The sequence below is a fragment of the Mesocricetus auratus genome, unplaced genomic scaffold (genome assembly GCF_017639785.1).
Source record: "Mesocricetus auratus isolate SY011 unplaced genomic scaffold, BCM_Maur_2.0 Super-Scaffold_100007, whole genome shotgun sequence".
Classification (NCBI taxonomy): domain Eukaryota; kingdom Metazoa; phylum Chordata; class Mammalia; order Rodentia; family Cricetidae; genus Mesocricetus; species Mesocricetus auratus.
Genome location: NW_024429191.1, coordinates 26,245,706 through 26,266,851, shown reverse-complemented (window position 1 = coordinate 26,266,851; position 21,146 = coordinate 26,245,706). Strand labels below are relative to the sequence as shown.

General features: G+C 41.1%; 1 protein-coding gene across 2 annotated transcripts; it reads right to left on the bottom strand.

The window, feature by feature from the left end:
• Window positions 1–1,734: 1,734 nt before the first annotated feature.
• LOC121141304 (hepatitis A virus cellular receptor 1 homolog) lies at window positions 1,735–20,368 on the bottom strand. Of its 2 annotated transcripts, XM_040748496.1 has the most exons (4): window positions 19,481–20,368; window positions 17,097–17,151; window positions 14,365–14,494; window positions 1,735–2,218 (listed from the first exon to the last, which is right to left on the bottom strand). In XM_040748496.1, exons 2-4 carry the CDS (start codon window positions 17,140–17,142, stop codon window positions 2,089–2,091), a joined length of 306 nt encoding a protein of 101 aa, XP_040604430.1. In that variant the 5' UTR covers window positions 17,143–17,151; window positions 19,481–20,368; the 3' UTR covers window positions 1,735–2,088. The 2 variants fall into 2 exon arrangements, with proteins under 2 accessions (XP_040604430.1, XP_040604429.1); XM_040748495.1 differs by lacking the exon at window positions 19,481–20,368 and having other exon boundaries at window positions 17,097–17,421.
• Window positions 20,369–21,146: the final 778 nt, after the last annotated feature.

Here is a 21,146-nt window from a genome sequence, read left to right as displayed (position 1 = left end):
AAAGAAGCAGCTAAAAGGGTGTGGAATGTCAGAGTTTATAGTCTTTACCTGAATTTCCAGGATGGGGAGGCTGCTACGTGTGTATCAGGAATTGTTAGCCTGAGGAAGACGGTTGTTGTCATTGTTGGAAGGAACAGTGAAAACTGCAGAGAACTTCACTGAGGCCTGGAGCAGACAGGGCTTGAAGCCGGTCACCCTCAGCACTGAGCCTTCCTTCCACCACAGCTCAGTCAACTCCAGGTCAGGAGAGTTTGACTAAAGTCTGTGGTGAACTTTAGAAAAACAAAATTGCTCCAGTCCAGCAGGGAGTGCTGATGTAGAAATCTATTATGAAACAAACATGTAAGGAACAATATTCCTAGAGTCACCCAGTTACTTTTACCTTTTACTGAAGAGCCTTACTTGTAAGTTCAGCTCATGGTTGAGCAGTAATGACATCAGTATGGCATATATAGCAGAAGGGAGATACAGGAATGGTCATAAAAATGATGTCTGTAACATCACATGTTTTCAGCATGCTAAATGTCTACCAGTGGGAAGCTAGGTAAGCAAATGTGATGTATCCATGTTATAATCATGAACCTGATTGATTGACCCAGTGTAGCATATGCTCAGCCACAATGCTACAGAGAACATCAAGGTGTAGATTCACACATGCAGAAAGGCTCCTCTGTATGCATGTATTTCCAGTAAAAGCAAAATGTGCAAAAGGTTTTGATTTGGGGACTCTAAGAGGGGGAGCATGGGGATGGGAAGAGCTGGGAAAGGGAATCATGATTCCACACACATCTTAGATGGCTTGACCGGTTTCCCATATAGCTATTTGCATATAAATGTATTCTAAAGTAATTTATGTTAAACAATAAAACAAGCTGCAAGAAGTTTGGAATGTACAAGTTTCTCATTTGTCAAGTTTGTCTATTCACTGTGTTGAGAGACTCAGAAACACAGATAGAGACACACAGTGAGAACCACACAAACAGAGAATAGAGTGAGTGAGTGAGTGAGTGAGTGAGTGAGTGAGTGAGTGAGTGACTCCTTTTTGGCTAGAAAACAAACCGTTTGTTTACTCAAATTCCAGACAGGTAGGCCATTTTCTGAGTGTCAGCTTCCCTTGGCCCCCTTCACTCAATGTTCACAGACTGGCCCACAATTCTCCCCACCATGGTGGTTCTCATCAGGAAGATTCAGGACATAACGCATGGGAACTGAGAGCAAGGCAACCTCACGGTTCTGACTCCAACCAACTAGCCCAGAAGCCCTGCAATTCTCTGTATCCAGCCTGGCCTAAACTTATCATGCAACCAAAGCTGGCATGGAAATCATGGCAGTCCTCCTGCCTCAGCTTCCTTGAGGGCTAGGGTTTACTGGTGTGAACCGCTATCCCTGACTTGTTTGTTTTTTGAGAAATGTCTCATTGCTCAGAATGACCTGGAAATTGTTTATGTAGCTCAGTTTGACTTCACCCTTTTCGTTCTCCTGTCTTAACCTCGTGAGTTCCAGGATTATAGCCATGTGGAATCATAGTAGGTACTATGTTATATTATATGCAACCACATAATAATGAACCATATTTCTAGAGACATGATTCTTAGACTCAACTACCATCTATCTATCTATGAGTAAAATTAAAACCTAGATTTCCCTTCATTTGATTCCCTCAGGGAAGTGAAGGAAAGCGGCATTTTGGGTTACAATAAAATGAACGTGACATAATCACAAAGTGCTTCCAAATTAAGTCCCCTCTTTTAATTTTAACTTTATTCCTCTCTTATAGATGGTTTTAGTATCTAAGATAGAAGTCCATTTCCTGAAGTACCAATGATTGTCTTTCATGAATACAAGAATTATGAGGTCTAAAGAAAATATCAAAGTCTAAAGTATCCATGTTTGAGACAACACTCTCCCAGTAACTTGAGAGACTAAGCATGATATCAACAGTGAGTGTGAATGAGAGGCATTCTCTCCACAAATGGTGACAAGTGGGGACACCAGATGAACTGACACTGAAAATAGCCCTGGGAATTAAAGGGTGTCCAGTGTGGTCATATCCGATTGGTGTCTGCTGCAGTCGCAGGAGGATGACCTTCAGTGAGTAACTGTGACTGAATCTTTGATATGAGCACTGTCTTCCATAATGTAGACCATGTCTTCACCTTGAGGCCTCAAGACCACTGTATTTTGCAAAGCTTCGATCTTAGAGATGTGGTCTACCAAGCTGCAGAGAAAGAGAGGTGTTGAGAACAGAAGAGGTCACCTTTCAGGTCTGAGCAGAGCTTTCATTTATGACCCATACTCACAACTCCAGGAGCCCCATTCACAAAAACTGTAACAGTGAACAACAGCACCACACAGGGCCCAGGGATTAAGTCAGGAAAACACTTGTTTAATAAGCATCAAACAAACCAAGAACTATTTTTTTTAAATATCAGCTCATGTTGGCATCCTTCACAAAAGTAGAAGATCTAAAAGGACAGATATCTAGCACCATGGTTAATTACCCAATCAAGCTATGCATGAGGAACTGGGGTAGGAGGTAGATGACTAGCATGTTTACAGTTTTGGACAGTGACCCTGGAGAAAGCATTAGGAGTGACAGTTGACCTGAATTAGATCCCTAGATCCTATACAATGGAAGAAGGAAAGAACCAGCTTCACAAAGTTATCCTCTGACCTCCATTCGTGCCATGGAACCTGTGCATGTGCAAACACGCACACCATCACCACCACCCACAACAACAATACATAATTTTTTGTTGTTTTTAAAAAACGAGTTTTGAAACCTGCATAGCATCTACATCCTGTAATATTAAGCACGGAGTAGAAAAACATGTCCAGTAGCAAAGCAGTGTCTTATTACTGTAGCTGCGGGTCTGTGGCACAATTTCAAAGACTACTGTATGGCACACATTCACAGACACCACATGCATGCTAATGTCAGGCACTGGATCAGAAGGAATTTGGGGAGAGCACTGCAGGTGTTTGTGGTTGGCCACCCCCAACAGTTGTGGGAGGGGCTTCACTTGGAGATTTCATTCTGCGCCCATCTTAATCAGGGTAGGCACAGTGGACTCGACTCGTATTTGAGTTTCTAGAACTCATGGAGGAGTAAACTCATCAAAGACAAAAGCAGACTAACTTTAATCCCTGTGACGTTTTGAAATGCTGAGTTTTGCCATTTGAACACAGTGTCATTGCTAGCACTGAAATGGAACCTAAAATGAATGTCTCCAGTTGGCTACATAAAGATATCCCTGCCCTGAGAATCACAAAATAGTTGGGGAAAAGCACATGTATGGAAACAGTGTCAGGTCAAGAAGCTATGAGCAGTCTGTGTGATATAAGTGACAGAAAAAAAGTCATGAGGAAATGTCCAGAACATATTCAGCAATGGATTGGATTTGTTTGTTTGCCTGTTATATTGGTTTGTGTGTGAGTGTGTGTGTGTGTGTGTGTGTGTGTGTGTGTGTGTGTAAGAGAGGGGGAATCACTAAGGCTCACTGACTGCCAGCCTATCCAGTCACAACAAAAAATAAAATTTAAAAAGTAAACCTTCAGTAAAATAGATACTTTCACTCTGACAAATCAAAGGGCTAACTGAATGCTGGGTTTGGAGTGGTGGGTTTTTCCTATGAGGAATTTTTCTTTCCAGTCTCAGAAGCAGTTGGTGAAAGGAATTCTGGGCATGGATTCCTCAGACTGAGGCCATTAGACGCTGCAGTGTAACCTGGGACATCCTTTCACATTTCTGAACCTCTTTTCCAATCTGTAGTATGCTGCGAATAATCGTGTATCATCTGTAACGTACTCATCACTGGGAAGAATGTGACAGAAGCAATGACAAGCAATTGCACTAGGCACTTAGGATGTGCCAGAAACCATTGAAAGCACACTCACAGGTCATCACATCGGTTCTTAGGATGTGCCAGAAACCATTGAAAGCACACTCACAGGTCATCACATCGGTTCCTGTGGTTAACTCAGACACAGAGAAGCCTTTGTAGAAACAGCCCACAAAGGAGAAGCAGGCGTACTGGACAGCAGCCAGAGGGCTGTGGGTTTTGATTTTAGAGTGACCCTGTGAAGAGCCAATTGAACTAAATGAGACGGACTAGATGACTTTTATAGCAATGCAGACAACTACGTGCCCTGGAGAAGGTACAGAGGAGCTTCAGGGGAGATCCTGAAAGAGCTTCAGAAATATGGTCAGTTAAAGAGCCTACAAGGCAGACAGCTACCGTAACTGAGCGAAGAGAGCATGGTATGCACAGGAGAGTCAGTGGCTTGCCAGCACATTTCCTTTGCACTTCCTGCTTCTACAGGAATTATCGAGCTCCATCGGCTCTCACTGGACTCACTGAAAGCATCTCAAAGGACCTGGCTGTTAGCTACCATAGTCTTTGACTCTATTTATCAGTTTTTAATATTTTTACATTTGTTTTTTAATTTAAATTTAAATTAGAAACGAGATTGTTTCACATGTCAATCCCAGGTCACTCTCCCTTTCCTTCCCCTCCTCCCACGCCCTTCCACCAACCCCACCCCAATATCCCCTCTTTTCCCCAGGGAGGGTGAGGCCCTCCATGGGGGTGTCCATAGACTGTCATTTCATCCAGGGCAGAGCCTAGACCCTCCCCCAAGAGTCCAGGGTGAGAGTGCATCTCTCATTGTGGGATGGGCACCAAAAGTCCATTTGTATGTCAGGGATAAATACTGATCTACTACCCAAGGCCCAATAGATTGCCTAGGCCTCCTCACTGACACCCACATTCAGCGGGTCTTGATCAGTCCCATGCTGGATTCCCAGCCATCATTCTGGGATTCAAGAGCTAACCCTTGTAGGTCAGCTGTTTCTGGGGGTTAAACCAGCCCAGTCTTAACCCCTTTGTTCATCAGTCCACCCTCTCTGTTACTGGATTCCTTGAGTTCAGCTCAATGTTTAGCTGTAGGAGGCTGCCTCTGCTTCCATCAGTCATTGGATGAAGGTTCTGTTTCCCAGACTCTCTGGCCATGGGATTGTAGGCTGGCACTCCCCAGATCTATGTCTAAAATCCATATATGAGAGAGTACATGCCATGTTTGTCTTTTTGCTGAAGAACAAGCCAAACCCTGACTCTCCAGGGAGCCTGAGACACAAGGTCCAACTAATGCTCTCTTCCTTCAAGCCTGCTATACTGGCATCTGCTCCTTCCTTAGTGTAAACATCAGGAGACGTTTATGTGTACCACTTATTCCTCACCCCCCACTTCCTGTCAAAGACTTCTAGACTCCCAGGAGCCACCCTCCCTCAGGGGAAAGAAAACAATTTGGGAACATAATTGTAGATTTTGTTCAATTGCTAATTCCAACTTTTAGACATGATTTTAATTGTAGCCCAGACTAACCAGGAAATATACAGTGGGTTCTGGGGAAAGGGATTCTCACGTGTTCTTGACAAACACTGTGGGGATAGAAAGTAATGTGTGTTGGTTTTGAGATAGGGTCTCATGTATCCTAGGTGGGCTTGGCACTCACTAGGTAAGCAACATGATGAACTTCTGATCCTCCTGCCTATACCTCCTGAGTGCTTGGATTGCAGTCTTGTCCGCAATGCCCACATGAACATTTACTTCCTAACATTTTCCTGATTATGAATGGCAGCAATGGCCAACCTTTCTCACACATCTTCCCATATGATTTTTTAATCGTTTCAGGAAATGGAGCCCAGAAGTTGATCTACAGGTTAAAAACGTATGTATCCATTGCCAGGCATGTGGGTGCAAACCTGTATTCCCATAAGTTGAGAGGTGGAGCCTGTGTGGCCAGGAGTTCAAAACCTTTCTTATGGTCATAGAGTTTGAGGCTAGCCTAATATCCATGAGACCCTATCTCAAAAAGAAAGAAAAGGAAAGGAAAGGGGAAAAGAGGAAGGGAAAAGAAGCAACCATGGTGGTACACTCCCATAATTTCAGTGCTGGGTAAATGGAGGCACGAGGAAAAGAAGTTCAGAGTCACCCTCACCTCCATAGCAATTTCAGGGTCAGTTAGTCTACAACAGACCCAGTGTCAAAAAGCAAGCTAATAAAACAAACAATATCAATATATATGGTGTTCTTAGCATTATTATTTTTAAAAGCATAAAGTCATTTAGCCCAGTATGAACAGCTCCAATTTCCCTGAAGGTGTTTTTGTTGTTGTTGTTTGTTTGCTTGCTTGCTTGCTTGTTTTGGTTTGAGGTTTTTGTTTAATTTTGTTTGTCTGGAAAATGTCCTGCCAGAGACGAAACGCAAGAACCCAAGTCCTTGCACACATTAACAAGGCCTCTGCTATATCCAGGTCAGAGCTGCTCCCTCAACTGCCACATATTCCTCACAACCTCCTCTCTGGGTTCTTCTCAGACTTTGAACTTTGTTTCTTCTGTGTTCCTTAAGCAGCAAGCATTCCTTAATACAGAGCTCACTGTAAAACAAATCTAGAAGAATCCTGCAGAATCAAAGCTGTTTAAAACCTTATTACCTAATGGGAAGGTGTTTCTATGGAAAACATCACCAGAGGCTCTACATAGAGTGGTGAGTGTGTGTAGCAATTAACGAGGGTGACTGTCTTTATCAGAGCACTCTTCATATCCCATTGCAATTAGGTTTCTGGTGGCCTCAACTCTGTCCTGTTGATTCCAGACTTCATGTCTCTAATGATAAAAGAGGTCTTCCTTGGTACAATACGCTAATTTCTTCTCATTGAATTAGCTCATCCTTTTTTCTAAATTTCTAAAAGAGAAAGTTTCTCTCTTCTCTTTCCCCCTTCTACCGCTCCCCCACTCCATGCTGCATTGCTTTATAAAATATTATTGATTGGGCATCTCTAATGAACTGGCCTATCTGAAATGCAAACACATTTTCTAATAGTCAAACTTTCTTCTTCTTTTAAACTTATTCCCATATACATATTATGTATTATTGTCTTCATTTTCCTGGCTTTTTTAGGCTTCCCTGGTAGTCCACTGTAGCCCCAAACTTGAGTTTTCTTGTGTCATCTTCCCAAGTCCTAACGTTAAGAAATATACCAGTCTGGATCTTTATCTTTTCTTCTTTTCTAAAACAAAAGTCTGTGGGCTACACTTACAGGCAAAGTCTTTAAAGACAACATGCTTCCAGGAAGGTAAACAGGTGAATCTGGTTATTGACACAGGGAGGAATTTGTTTACAGTGTGATGTCACAATGCTGTTCCAATTTTTCCCTACCAACACTAAAAATATTCACACTGCCTTCTATGGTAGCTTGAAAATTAAGTAATTTGATCTAATACTATAAGCACTCAGATCATCACACCAACTACTTAGCATTTAATAAGTTTCCCTAGAGTTATGCATCTTAACCCTTCTGTACTTGCCTCAGGGAAAATAGACTCTTTTTTTCTATCCCTATTGGAAAAAATATACATGTATATGTCCAGGTTTATCTACAAACTCAGGGAAAACAAAGAAATTTATTGCGGAACAATTCAGATCCCACCTAATCTGTACTTCCAGATAAGCTGAGGATGGTAAATACACACATAGACACCCAAAGGAACAATCGTTCTACTCAGTATGAATCATGACATCCGAAGCAGCTGGTATGTGTTCTCACCTAATATTGTCAGGGTGACTTAACCTGGAACAGAATTACATTAGATCACCAAATTACATTAGATCGCCTGTAATGTCACCCACAGGTCAATGTATCTTACATGACATGATTCCATTTGTTAGGAGGGTCACAGAATTGCCTTTGGTCTCAAGAATCCCAGGGATACAGCTGCAGCAGTGGAGCAGCTCCCGAAGAAGCCCATGCTTATGCCCCAGTGTGTCCAATCTTCCCCTGAGCACCTCTATTTTAATGACTCCTGTGCTTAAAAATTATGCTAAGAAAAGAAAGGAAAGAAAAATAAAACAAAACTGAGCAAATTCTGGTCATAAAAATGTAGAAATTAGAACAGGAACTATAGAGGTAAGCTTCACCAAGAGAATATAAGAGATGGGAGACAGAATCTCAGGTATTGGTGATAATGGAAGAAATAAATGTGTTAAAAATCCTGACACAAAGCATCCATGAAACCTCAGATGCTAAGAAAACATCAAACCTAAAAATAATAGGAATAGAAGAAGGAGAAAAATACCAGATCAAAGGCCCAGAAAACACTTTAAACAAAATCAAAGAAGAAAGTTTTCCTAATATAAAGAATGAGATGCCTATAATGTTACTAGAAGCATATAGAACACCAAATAGATTCTGCCAGAGAAAAAAATCTCCTCAGCACACAATAATTCAAACACCAAATGTACAAAATAAAGAAAGATGTTAAAGACTACAATGGGAAAAGACCAAGTAACATATAAAGGCAGATTTATTAAAATTACACCTGACTTCTCAGTGGAAACTCGAAAAGCCAGAAGGACCTGGACAGATGTGTTGCAAACTCTGAGACCCCAGATGCCAGCTCAGACTACTCTACCCAGCAAAAATTTCAATAACCATGCATAGAGAAGCAGGATATTCCATGATAAAGCAAGATTTAAACAGTACCTATCTAAAAATCCAGTCCTACAGAAGATGGTAGAAGGAAAACTCTAAGGAAATTAACTACCTCCATGAAAATATGGGGAACAAATAATCTAAGACAAGAAAAATGAAAAAAGGGAAGCACATGCACACATCACCACCACCAACAACAAAATAATAGGAATCAACAATCATTGGTCATTGATATCTCTCAATATCAATAGTCTCAATTTCCCAATAAAAATACACAGACTAACAGAATGAATGTGAAAACAGGATCCATTCTTCTGTTGTATCCAAGAAACACACCTCAACATCAAAGATAAATCTTACCTCAGAGTAAAGGTTTGGAAAAAGATACACCATGCAAATGGCCGTAACAAGCAAGCTTGATGTAGCCATTTTAATATCTAACAAAATGTATTTCAAACCAAAATTAATCAAAAGATACAGGGAAGGATACTGCATACTCATCAAAGGAAAAATCCACCAAGATGCCATTTCAATTCTTAATATCTATGCCCCAAACACAAGGGCATCCAAGTATGTAAAAGAAACTCTACTACAGCTTAAATCCTATATTGACACTGATAGAGGAAGACTTCAATGCCCTACTCTCACCACTAACAGATGGATAAAAATGGACCTAATGTATTTACAGAACAGTTCATCCACATATAAAAGAATATACCTTCTTCTCAGCACCTCATGGAACTTTCTCCAAAATTGACAACATACTCAGTCAGACACAAAACAAGTCTCAACAGATAGAAGAAAACTGAAATAACTGCATGCATCCTATCAGACCATCACAGACTAAAGAGTAATATCAACAACAACAGAAACAACAGGAAGTCTATAAACTCATGGAAACAACAACTATCTACTGAATGAAAAATGGGGAAAGATAGAAATAAAGAAATTAAAGACTTTCTGAAATTCGATGAAAATGAATACACAGTACACTCAAACTTATGAGACACAATGAAAGTGGTGTTAAAAGGAAACTTCATGGCATTAAGGGCCTAAGGCAGAGGCAGGCAGACCTCTGTGAGTTCAAGGCCAGCTTGGTCTACAGAGTGAGTGCCAGGATAGGCTCCAAAGCTACACAGAGAAAACCTGGAGCAATTAGAGACACAAGGGGCACACCTAAGATATAATAAACACAACTCACATAAAACCTATAGCCAACATCAAATTAAAGGGAGATAAATTCAAAGCAATTCCACTAAAACCAGAAATAAGACAAGGTTGCCCACTCTCTCCATATCTATTCAATATAGTATTTGAAATTCTAGCAAGTGCTATAAGACAACTGAAGAAAATCAAGGGATTACAAATTAGAAAAGAAGAAGTCAATGTATTGTTACTTGTAGATGATCTGATAGTATACATAAGTGACCCTAAAAAGTCCAACAGGGAGCCAGGCAGTGGTTGCTCATGCCTTTAATCCCAGCATTCAGGAGGCAGAGGCAGGTGGATATCTGGGAGTTAAAGGCCATCCTAGTCTACAAAGCTAGTTCCAGGACAGCCAGAGATATTGCAGAGAAACTCAGTTTCAAAAAATCCACCAGGAAACACCTACAACTGATGAACACTTTTATCAAAGAGGCTGGATTAAGTAGTCCTCCTATATACAAGTGACATACTGAGAAAGAAATCAAGGAAGCGATACTTTTCACAATAGCCTACAATAATACAAAGTATCTAGTATCTTGGGGTAACTCTAATCAAGCAAGTGAAAGACTTGTACTTGTATTATAAAAACGTAATTCAAAATGACTAAGATCAGTGACATAAGTGACAGTTCATGCTGTCAAGGATGTGGAACAAGGGGGAACACTCCTCTATTGCTGGTAGGAATGCAAACTCTTACAGCCACTATGGAAAACAATATGGTAGTTCCTCAGAAAATTAGGGATTGATCTACCTCAAAACCCAGCTATACTATTCTTGGTCATATACCAGTCCTACCACAAGGACATTTACTCACCCATGTTCATTGTGGCTTTATTCATAATAGCTAGAAATTGGAAACAACTGAGATGTCCCTTAACAGAAGAATGGATAAACAAAATGTGGAATATTTATACAATGGAGTATCACTCAGCTGCTTAAAAAAATGACATCATGAAATTTGAAAATAGATGGATAGAGCTAGAAAAAAAATATCCTGAGTGAGGTAACCCAGACTCAGAAAGACAAATATGGTATGTATTCACTTATAAGTGGATATTAGCCATTAAGCAAATGATAACCCAGCTACAATCTGTAGACTCAGAGAGGTTAGGTAAAGAGGAAGGGTCTAGGGGGCAGCACACAGGAATCTCCTTGGGAGGGGGAAATAGAATACATTTTATGTGCTGGGACAGGAGAGGTAGGGATCAGGTTGTGAGGAGATGGGATGAAGGGAAAGAGTGCAGGGAGAGATGACTGGAATTGGAGGGGCATTTGGGTGGTGATGTGGAAGCCTCGTGCAGTGGGAACCTCCTGGATGCTATGATGATGATCCTAATGAAGACTCCTAGTAACAGGGATATGGAGTCTCAACTGGTCATCTCTTGTAGTCAGACAAGCCTTCTAGTGGAGGGGCTAGTGGATCTCATTGGAAAACTCTAAACAACCCAGGGTAATGCTAAGAAAAAGGGTCACTCTCTGAAATGATAGCAGTGTCCCATTGCCAAGGACAACATCTACACAACTCATTGAACACGGAGAAGTTAAGCCGGTGCCTGTATGGAGCCTTCATCCTTACATCTTAGTCTCTTTGGTGCTGGACAGTACTTAGTAGGCTACTGAAAGGGAAACATGGACATCAACCCACCCACAAAACCTTTGACCTACAATCTGTTCTGCCTACAAAATACCCTAGGGAAATGGTGGCACTGAACTTATAGGAGTAGACAACCGATGTCTGATTTGACTTAAGGTCTCCTTCATGAGAAGGAACCCATACCTGACACTGCTTGGGTAACTAAGAACCCAAGACTAGATAACCCAGAGACCTAGGATAAAACTAAAAACAACTGGTCTAAAAAGCACTAAGGAAATAAATCAATAAAATGGTTCCTCTTAATATTCTGCTATACCATAGCAGAATACTATACTATTCATAGTTCATTGATTACCCAGTCATCAACAGAGAGGCTTCCTCTAGCAGCAGAGGGGGACAGAAACAGAGACCCACAGTCAGACATTAAGTGGAAAAAGAATCTATATTGGAGGTATCCCATCAAATCTCTCCCCTAAGAATTCGAGGGACCTCCTTCAGAAGAGGAGGCCGAAAGACTGTAAGAGTCAGAGGGGATGGAGGATACAAGGAAAACATGGCCCTCTGAAATAACAAAGCAAGGAGCATATGATCTTACAGAGACTGAAGCAGCAAAGACAGGGTATACCTGGGTCTGCACCAGGTCCTCTGTGTAGATAGAATAGCTATTAGCTTAGTATTTCACAGGACTCCTAACTAGGAAAAGGCATGGGTCTCTGACTCTTTCACCTGCTCTTGAGATTGTTCCTCCTATTGGGTTGCTGAGTCCAACTTCAATACAAAAGCTCTTGCTTCATCTTACTATATTGTGTTTTATATTTTAAAAAACTACATTGTGAAATGTCTCTGAATGAATCTCCAATGTTCCATCACATTGACTCTCCCTAAATTTCTTTTCTTTGAAGAAACCACATAGCAGGCTTTGTCCAGAATGGAGGGCCTTGGGAGAACAGAGATCTCTTCAGGCAGCTGTGGGGGGATGGAATGGAGCTGAACCTCTGTCTCTACTACCTGACATTGTCAGGTCTGTCTTGTTGTAGAGTGTGCTCCTCTTCAACACGAGCTTCATCAAGATTTGAAGCTTCCTAGGAGTTCAGGGAGGTGGCTACAGCTACCTGTAAGGGTATAGGATGGCATAACTACCCTCCACCATTGATTAGAGGTCTGTTGTTTGAGGTGGAGGAAGTGTAGTGAGTTCTGGAATGAAAGCAATGTAAGAACCAACAGTTTTGAGAGCTTTGAGAATCTCTCTGCCAGATATCTTTTCACCCTTGGGATATAGATTAGTTGAACCGAAATTTGTTTTTAGGTTGACAAATGTCTCCCCCATCCAAAATGAATGATTCATTGATATTAAATCGAAACTCTCATCTGTACTCAATTTGAAGTGTGCACTTTGTGACATCAACCAAAGCTTAAGCACTCTGAAACTTATTTTTATTTTAAGTTGTGTGTATGTACTTTGTGGTTTTCTGCACTTTAGTGCATGTGTTCACGGAGATCAGAAGTATTAGATCCCCTAAAACAGGAGTTATAGCTGTAATCATCACAATGTGGGTACTTGGAGTCTACTCAAGTTCTCTTTGGAGAAGTACTTGCTTTTAACTACTTATCTCCAGCATAAGTACAAACATTGCAGATCCCTACAGACTACAGATTTGATGTGTATTTTGTCACTATAAAGAACATCTTTTTTTGCAATTTCCATGCTATATGAATAAATTGAAGGATTCTTGAAGTAAGGCATTAGAAAGCATCAATTCCTCCTTAAAAAGGAGACTTAGGAAATTAGTATTTGAATACAGGGCAAACCCTCCGAACATAAATCTGTGCCAGTGGCAGGATGCCTGGCACTGAAGTTTTATTGAAAGAATCAACTTCCAATTCAAGTGAATATAGATGGACTCTGAGCCACTTTTAGTCTTCATAACTTCTACCATGAACTTCAAGGAAGATCCTATATAAAATAGGGATGAATCATGGCTGTATCAGACACAGTTGTCCCAAGAATTTAAATATTGTATTGTAAAGCATGTAGCCACTGTCTGGTGCCTAGAAAACAGTAAATGTTAGCTTCAGTGACTATGATCTGAGCTGCATGGCACAATTTCAGAACTGATGCAATGGGTCCAGAGTCTCCCTACCCCAACCCTAGCTTTCAATTATTCCCTGTTTCTTCACCAGGATGCCATGCCTAGCTGATCTAGATTCCCACCAACTCCATCAGCTACCATAGATCAATAATCCCCCTAAGTCTGGCTAGTAGTAAATCCCCCGGGGAATCTCATATAAAGGGATGGGTGTCCTCCATCTTCAAGCTCTTCCACAGCAGAGGGCACACATAAGGAGAGGGTCTAGACCCTGCCCTGGATGAACACCCCCATGGAGGGCCTCACCCTCCCTGGGGAAATGAGGGGATATTGGAGGGGTTGGTGGGAGGGCATGGGAAGAGGGGAGGGAGAGCAAGAGGGACCTGGAATTTATATGTGAAGCTACCTTGTTTCTAATTTAAATTTAAATTTAAAAATAAAAATTTTAAAAAAAGACTGGAGTGTTGGGGGAAGTCCTGTTATTTGCCTGTGGATTTGTCAATAAAGTACTGTCTAGCCAATAGAAAACCTAGATAGGAGGGACTAGGAGTCGAGGAGGATTCTGGGAAGGGGAAACACAAGAGAGTTCAAGATGTAACGCATGGGGTAGGAGCCCGGAACTATTCTCCGGTAAGAGACATACTTGGATTAACAATTATGGGGTAATTACTTAAGGCAGAGGTAGCCAGTAAGAGACAAGCAAGGCCAACAGCTTCATAATTAATACAGCGTCTTGTGTGTTTATTTGGGACTCATGCGGCTCTAGAACCAGGCTGGCGCGGCAGAGCCCAGGCGACTGGCGGGGGGATAAACCAAAGCGGCTAGCAAGGAAAAAGCTTCTCTTAACACTGGAGAATCACAGATGTCATTTTTTGAACCCATCTAAGGATCCTGCACCTAGATTGTACTTATGACTGCCTTGTTCTTTATGTCCTACAGCATCCCATGAGAAGGCCTCTGATTGCTGAAACACAAGGTTTTTACCTGGTTTGGGTGTCAGTGTGTCTGCTGGTGGTGGAGAGTCTGGTTGATTTTGGAGCATCTGTGAGTCTTGTTGAAGTAGTTGTGGATGTTATGATCATTGTGAGTCTCCTTGGAGGACTTGTTGGAATTTCTGGATTTGGAAATCAAGATGAAACAAGAATGAGTCAACAAGAAGGAACAAGAGCTTCTGTTGTAGCACAAATGAGAGGCTGTCCCCAGAGAGGCTCTTCTCCTGAACTTCTCTCCTTTGTCACTGAGCAACTACTACAGGGCAGGGCAGGGCTGTGGGGACAGCTCACCAATAGGAGGCAGCTGCACTGATGACATGGAGATAAGAACAGAACCCATGTTCCTAAGGACAGTATAAATGGCAGTTGTCAGGTCCTCAGATCTCTAAGCATCTCTGTGAGACTGAGAGGGTATGAGGGACTAGGATTGCTCTCATTGGTGACTGACTTTATCCACAGTTTCCATATGCAGCATGCTCATTTTACTCAGTCCTGAGAGAGCATACCACACAGCCCTGCGTCTTAGCTGAGGGATAACTAGGCCCACTGCCCTGTGAGAGATCCCATGCGTGGCCAAACAAAAGGATTTGCACATTTGGGTAGAGCATAGACGTGTTCATGTAGTCTCCCAATCTAAGAGATACTGGGTGAATATCCCTATCCAAAAATGCTTGATAGCAGGAGTTTCGGGATTTGGATATTTCTGAAAATTTCTGCATGCTGGCATATAGCTAATATCTTATGCATGAGGCTCAAATCTAAATATAAATTGGTATAGCATGCATATGCATACACTTTACATATATAGCTTAAAGGGAAGCTTATAAACACTTGCTAGTTCTGTGCATGAAAAGTTCATGTTAATGAATTTTCCAGGTGAATTATCAAGTCTGTGCTTGGAAGGCAGCAGACTTGAGACTTTTGGATTAGGAGGATTCAACCTGTAGTCACAAATCAGCAGCATCAGACTACTCTTGGTCTCAGTGTGCACAGAAATCCAAATTGAGGGAAAGTGGTACCCAGAAGGGAACAGTGAGGACTCCAGCAGGAGCATACAATGCTTTTGTCAGCTGACACATTCCCCATAAGCCACTCCCTTAGATCCTAACTCTGCTCACAGAGAAAATAAACTAGGGTTGATTCCTTAGAAAACACTTCTCTCTAAGGGATGCAATGTAATTTGGAATCTAGATTATTTTCTTTTTCTTCAAAAAATGAAAGAGATCTATGTTCCTGTTGCAGGGAACTAATGAACGTATATAGGTCAACACCCCTTTAAAATTTGGGATTACATGTATTTCTCGTGTGTGTGTGTGTGTGTGTGTGTGTGTGTGTGTGTGTGTGTGTGTGTGTGTATGGATAGTTTGAGAGAGTTGGTTCTCTCTTTCTACCATGTAGAATCCTGGAATGAAACTAGGCTTGGTATAGGTTTATAATCCCATCACTCAGAAGGCAGAGGCAGTATGATCTTGATGAGTTTGAGGCCATCTTTATTTATACAGTGACATTGAGGTCCATCATATTTAATATACTGAGTTCCTGTCTCAACCATAAATACATAGGTAAGTAAATAAATAACAAAGGATTTAAAAGGAACAGAGTCAGCCTAGTATTTGGTTCTGTTGCCAATGTAAGCCCTTAGTCAAGGAGATTAGGGAATATCAGCAGAAGAAGGTACATTCTCATGATTCAACTGTTTTTTATGAAAGTGATGCCCACATCACAAAAGAAATTGTAATGATTTAAGAGCTGGGACTTTCATAAACTTCTTGCTAGTAACTACTGAACAGGTATAGGAAAAGAAAAACACATGTGGCCATATATGTATGTAAAAGGATAATTTCTGGGTTTTGCTGTTATTTTGTTTTGGGTTTCTTTGTTTGTTTGTTTGTTTTGTTTTATGTTTTTCGAGACAGGGTTTCTCTGTGTAGCTTTGTAGAACAGGTTGACTTCAAACTCAAAGAGATCTGCCTGCCTCTGCCTCTGCCTCTCAAGTACTGGGATTAAAGGCATGTGCCACCACCACCCAGGTAGGACAATTTTGTTATATGATATGAGAGCTATTTTAAAATCAGGACAGACATGGAGTAGAACTCTCCACTATACATGTGCCAGTGCTCAGCAAGGTCAGCTGACCATGTTGAAGCCAGCTCATCAGCACAGCAGCTCCCTGCATCGCCTGCTTTTCAGATTAGAGCTGTAGTGCTTCTACAGTGTAGGGGATGGGTGACTTACTGTCACAAGACATTAACACAGAGGCAGGGACACCTTTCATTCAAGTCATTTCAGCTTAAATAAAGCTCCTGCTTTGTTTCAGGATGGAAAGTGGGTCCAATTTCATGGAATAACAGAAATGTCCCAAGTATAGTTAGGACCTAGGTCCTGACCTAGCTTATAGTTTTGTATTAAGGTTGATATTCGGGCTTCATCCAAGCACACCAAAAGTATTCTGTGCCTCAAAAGAGAATTACTCAAGGTTGAGTTAGGTGGCACATGCCTGTATTCTCATGACTAGTGAGCTGGAGGCGAGAGGAAAAGGAGAGCATGGACATCAGAAGACAGAGATACATGGGGCTATGTCTTTTAAAATTTATCAAAAACAGGTGACAATCACAAACATGTTTATAAGAACTTTCATTTCCTTGTTGTAGGAAAAACAATTAGTAGCAAACAGAGAACTCCGTTCACTTGCAAGAAATAAGCAAAGAAATAAGGCCAGCTTACCTGGTTGAACTTTCAGTGAGATGGTCACTTTCTGTACGCCACTCATTCTCTTTATCTGGAGTTTACAACAGAAGAGGCCATTGTCACTCTCAGTGGCATTCTCTATTGTCAAAGACACATTTCCTAGAAGGATTTGCCCCATTAGTCGGTGTCATTTGTTTAACCGATTGGAGACACGGGGTTTTTCACTCCAGATAATTCTTGTCTATATGTATCAGAAGTACATGCTCCTTGGTCCCAACGCAGGGATGAAATTCCACTAGATACTGGATAAGTACATGGCAATGTGACAGAGTGACCCACCACTCCATGTACTTCTAGGAAAGAATCCACAGGACCGATGGTAAAGAGGGGGAAATGGAGAATGAACACTCAATAATTTACTTCAGTTTTCTTCTTATGACTGCATTTCTTTATCACTTTCCCTTTTTGACTTAGCCAATGATTAAACCTGAGCATGATGAATGACAAACATGTGCTCTATCATTGTGCTACAAACCCAGCCCTTCTTTGCATTGTTCTCTGTAGAATCTTGGTAGCTTAACGTTTTCACTATAAACAACTTTCTGTTAATATACTCTCCTCCAGTGTAATTATGTAGTAGATATATGTATGGATAAAACAACACACTGTATTATAGTCACACTTTCTTACTTCCTTTCTTTTTATTTTTAATTCATTTTTAACTTAATTAAATTAGAAACAAGTTTGCTTCACATGTCTTTCTTTTGTCTTTCTCTCTTTTTCTTTTTCTTTTTTTTTTTTCCTTTTAGAAACAGCACTCATTACGTAGGCCCAGCTGGCCTAGAAATCACTATTTAGACTAGAATAGACTAGACTAGAACTCATAAAGATCCACCTGCCTTCGCCTTCCAATTGCTGGGATTAAAGATGCCAACCACCATGTATGACATATTGGTTTGTTTTTAAGACAGGATCTTGCTGTGTAGCCCAGGCTGGCTTGACTTATGATTCCCCTATCTCAGACTACTGAGAGATGAGATTATAAGCTTGTTCCAATGAGACCATCTCTAATTTTTAAATTTTAAAAATTTAAAACTGCTGCCCTAGAATCTGTGGGTGTTGATGCATACTTGCAAAGCCAGAACTTGGGAGATAGAGGCAGAAAAGTCAGGAGTTCAAGGCCAGCCTTAGCCTACTAGTTAGTTCAAGGCCAGATGATGTCACTTGAGAGCTGATCTCAAACCACCCATTCCTTTCCCTCTCAAAGCTATTGACAATGCTATACAAAGAGAGGGCCAAGGTTTTGTTTACAGCATTGTTGAGTTAAAGACAGAACCTTTCTAACTTCAATATCAATTTTTTGAAGAAGATCTAGAACATCATTAGGAGGGGCTGAAGCTTTAGGATCTGTCTGTTTAAAAAAATCTAATCGGAATTCCTTCTTATATGCTGGTAACATTCTAGAATGGAACAATACTTTCTTATAAAGTGAGATCACAAAATCAGAATATTAAGTAAAAATCCAAAACATATGAGTTTTAAAACTAGAATAATGCCACAAGTTTGGAATGCAGTTGGTAAAAGCACATTCCTGATGCATAAAATGATTGTATACTATATACTGGGACGTATCTTACTTGATTTTTGCACAATACCTTTTCAGTACCACAAATGAAATACATGCTATTACAATAAAGTAATAGAAGCATTTGATAAGAATGAGCTTCCTTCTACAATCCCACCTCCCAGAGATTAGATTTTAGAATATGTGCCATTTGTGGGTATTCATGCCTGTAATCCCAGCTCTTGGGAGGTAGAGGCAGGAAAAGCAGACATGAGAGATCATGCTCAACTACATATGGAGTCTGGAGCCAATCCGGACCTTGCCTCAAAAAAATGTATTTACTATTGTCGCCTGTATCTTAAATCATTTTCAATTAAATAATTAAAAGCAATTTTAAAGTCTGGCGCTGGTGGCGCACGCCTTTAATCCCAACACTCGGGAGGCAGAGGCAGGAGGCTCTCTGTGAGTTCCAGGCCAGCCTGGTCTACAGAGTGAGTTCCAGGACAGGCTCCAAAAACAATGCAGAGAAATCCTGTCTCGAAAAACAAAAACAAACAAACAAAAAGGCACAAAGCTGTCACATGGAGGCTAAAGTATCCATTTGACATCTTTTCCTTATCCCTCAAGTGTATTCTGTCTTACTTGCCCATCACATGAGTGCCACCCCATGTCTGACGTACTTTTGTGGACCTTGTTTATTTAGCCATCACTTTTGAAATCCACACAGGTTCATTAGTCTCTTTGTAACTACAGCGTCCCCCTGGTTCTCTGCTCCCTACACAGTCAATAAGCTCCACAGGATGACTTTCTTTTTGACAGCTCTAGCCTCTGCAGCATTCCCAGCCCACCTACTCACCTGGGAGAAGGGGAATGACACCTGAAATGATGGCTTGAGGACGCATCGTGGTGCTGACCTAAAGGAAAATGAGAAGATACTCTGCTTGGCTGTGGCACTCAGCACATGGTATGTGGCCAAGTCTTAATTCTCAGAGGGCAACTTCCCATTTCCTGACCAATGTGAGGCACGTGACCTGCTCTGATGGGAATGCGAGAAAACTGTTTTCACATCCTTCTCCAGGGCTCTGTTGACCCCTAGGGGTGTAGGGCTCTGTGCATTCCCAAGTACATGAAAACCTGTCCTCAATACATTCTCTTCTTTAGCAGTCCCTCCCCACACATAGCCTTTAATGTCACCCTTGGTCTTAGTACAAATCCGAGATAAAAGCATGGAGTCTTCTAAAGACAAGGTGTATATGGCCCCTGGTGAAGAAGGCTGGTACTGCTCAGCAGTGGTTGGCCCAAGCCTCAACCAACTTCATCATTAGCAAGATGGACTGAGCAAGAAGGGGAAGCACTGTGGCTAAGCACTCACGCTGCCACACACAGTGACTGAGACCACATCTTCCTGAGGGATGCCGAGAGACACCTAGAAAAGCACTTGGTACAAATCCAAACCTTCCTGTTTACAAAGCTAGGTAACCGTGAGAGTTACAGGGCCCATCCATGCCTTATTAAATAGCATCAAGAATATTTGCTCAATCTTTTGAAGATTCTGCTGAATCTGCTGAAGCAGATTCTGGGCTACTTACTCACAGTACCTAATCCTCACAGAACCCCTGAGGCAGTATATTGGAAACCCACTGGTGAAGTGTGTGTGTTCAATTTCCAGCTTCAAGCTTTCAATTTTTTATGCAAGGTATAATGATATGAATTTCATATGTAGCCATGTATAATTGGATTGAGGTTATTTGATTAATATGTCTCTAAAAGACAATTCATTTAGTTTTATTAAAAACAAAGTTTTTTGGTTTTTGATTTTTTTCTTTAATTCTTATTGCAACATGTAAATGTGCATATAAATATGCAAGTACAAATTGGTCTGTTTGGAAACATGGCACAGTTATTAAGAGTACCAACCGTATTGCTAGAAGACCCAGGTTTGATTCCAAGTATCCACATGGTGGCTCACAACCATCTGCTCCTCCGGGTCAGGGGAACCTATGTCCTCTTCCGGTTTCCAAGGATATCAGGCACATATGTGGTACACAGATATACAAACAGGCAAAATACCCATACACATAAAATAATTTAAAATAAATAAATAAATACAACTTGCTGAGTCTGTTTAGTCTTGTTCATATGTATATGTTCTTATTGTTAACCATTTCATATTGGATAACTAATAAGGGAAATCATCCAGAGTGAAAACTCATTGTCCTTCTCTCTACAATTATTAATTGCCTGGAGCTCTTCATCTAAGAGCTCAATTTTCAAAGACTTCTCATACCCATGTTAAGGTGTCAACTGTTGTCACTGTTGTATGTTGTCATAGTTCAGGTCCTGTTTAGGCACCATGCATTTCAGGGAGAAGACACAGTACAGTGTCTCAGTAGACTATGGTCCTTAGGTTCTAAGAATCTTTCCAACCATAGTTACATGGTGTTATCTGAGCTGTGGGTGTATGGATGGATGGGTTATAGACATGTCAACTGGCACTGAGAACCCTATAATAAGTTGTCCTC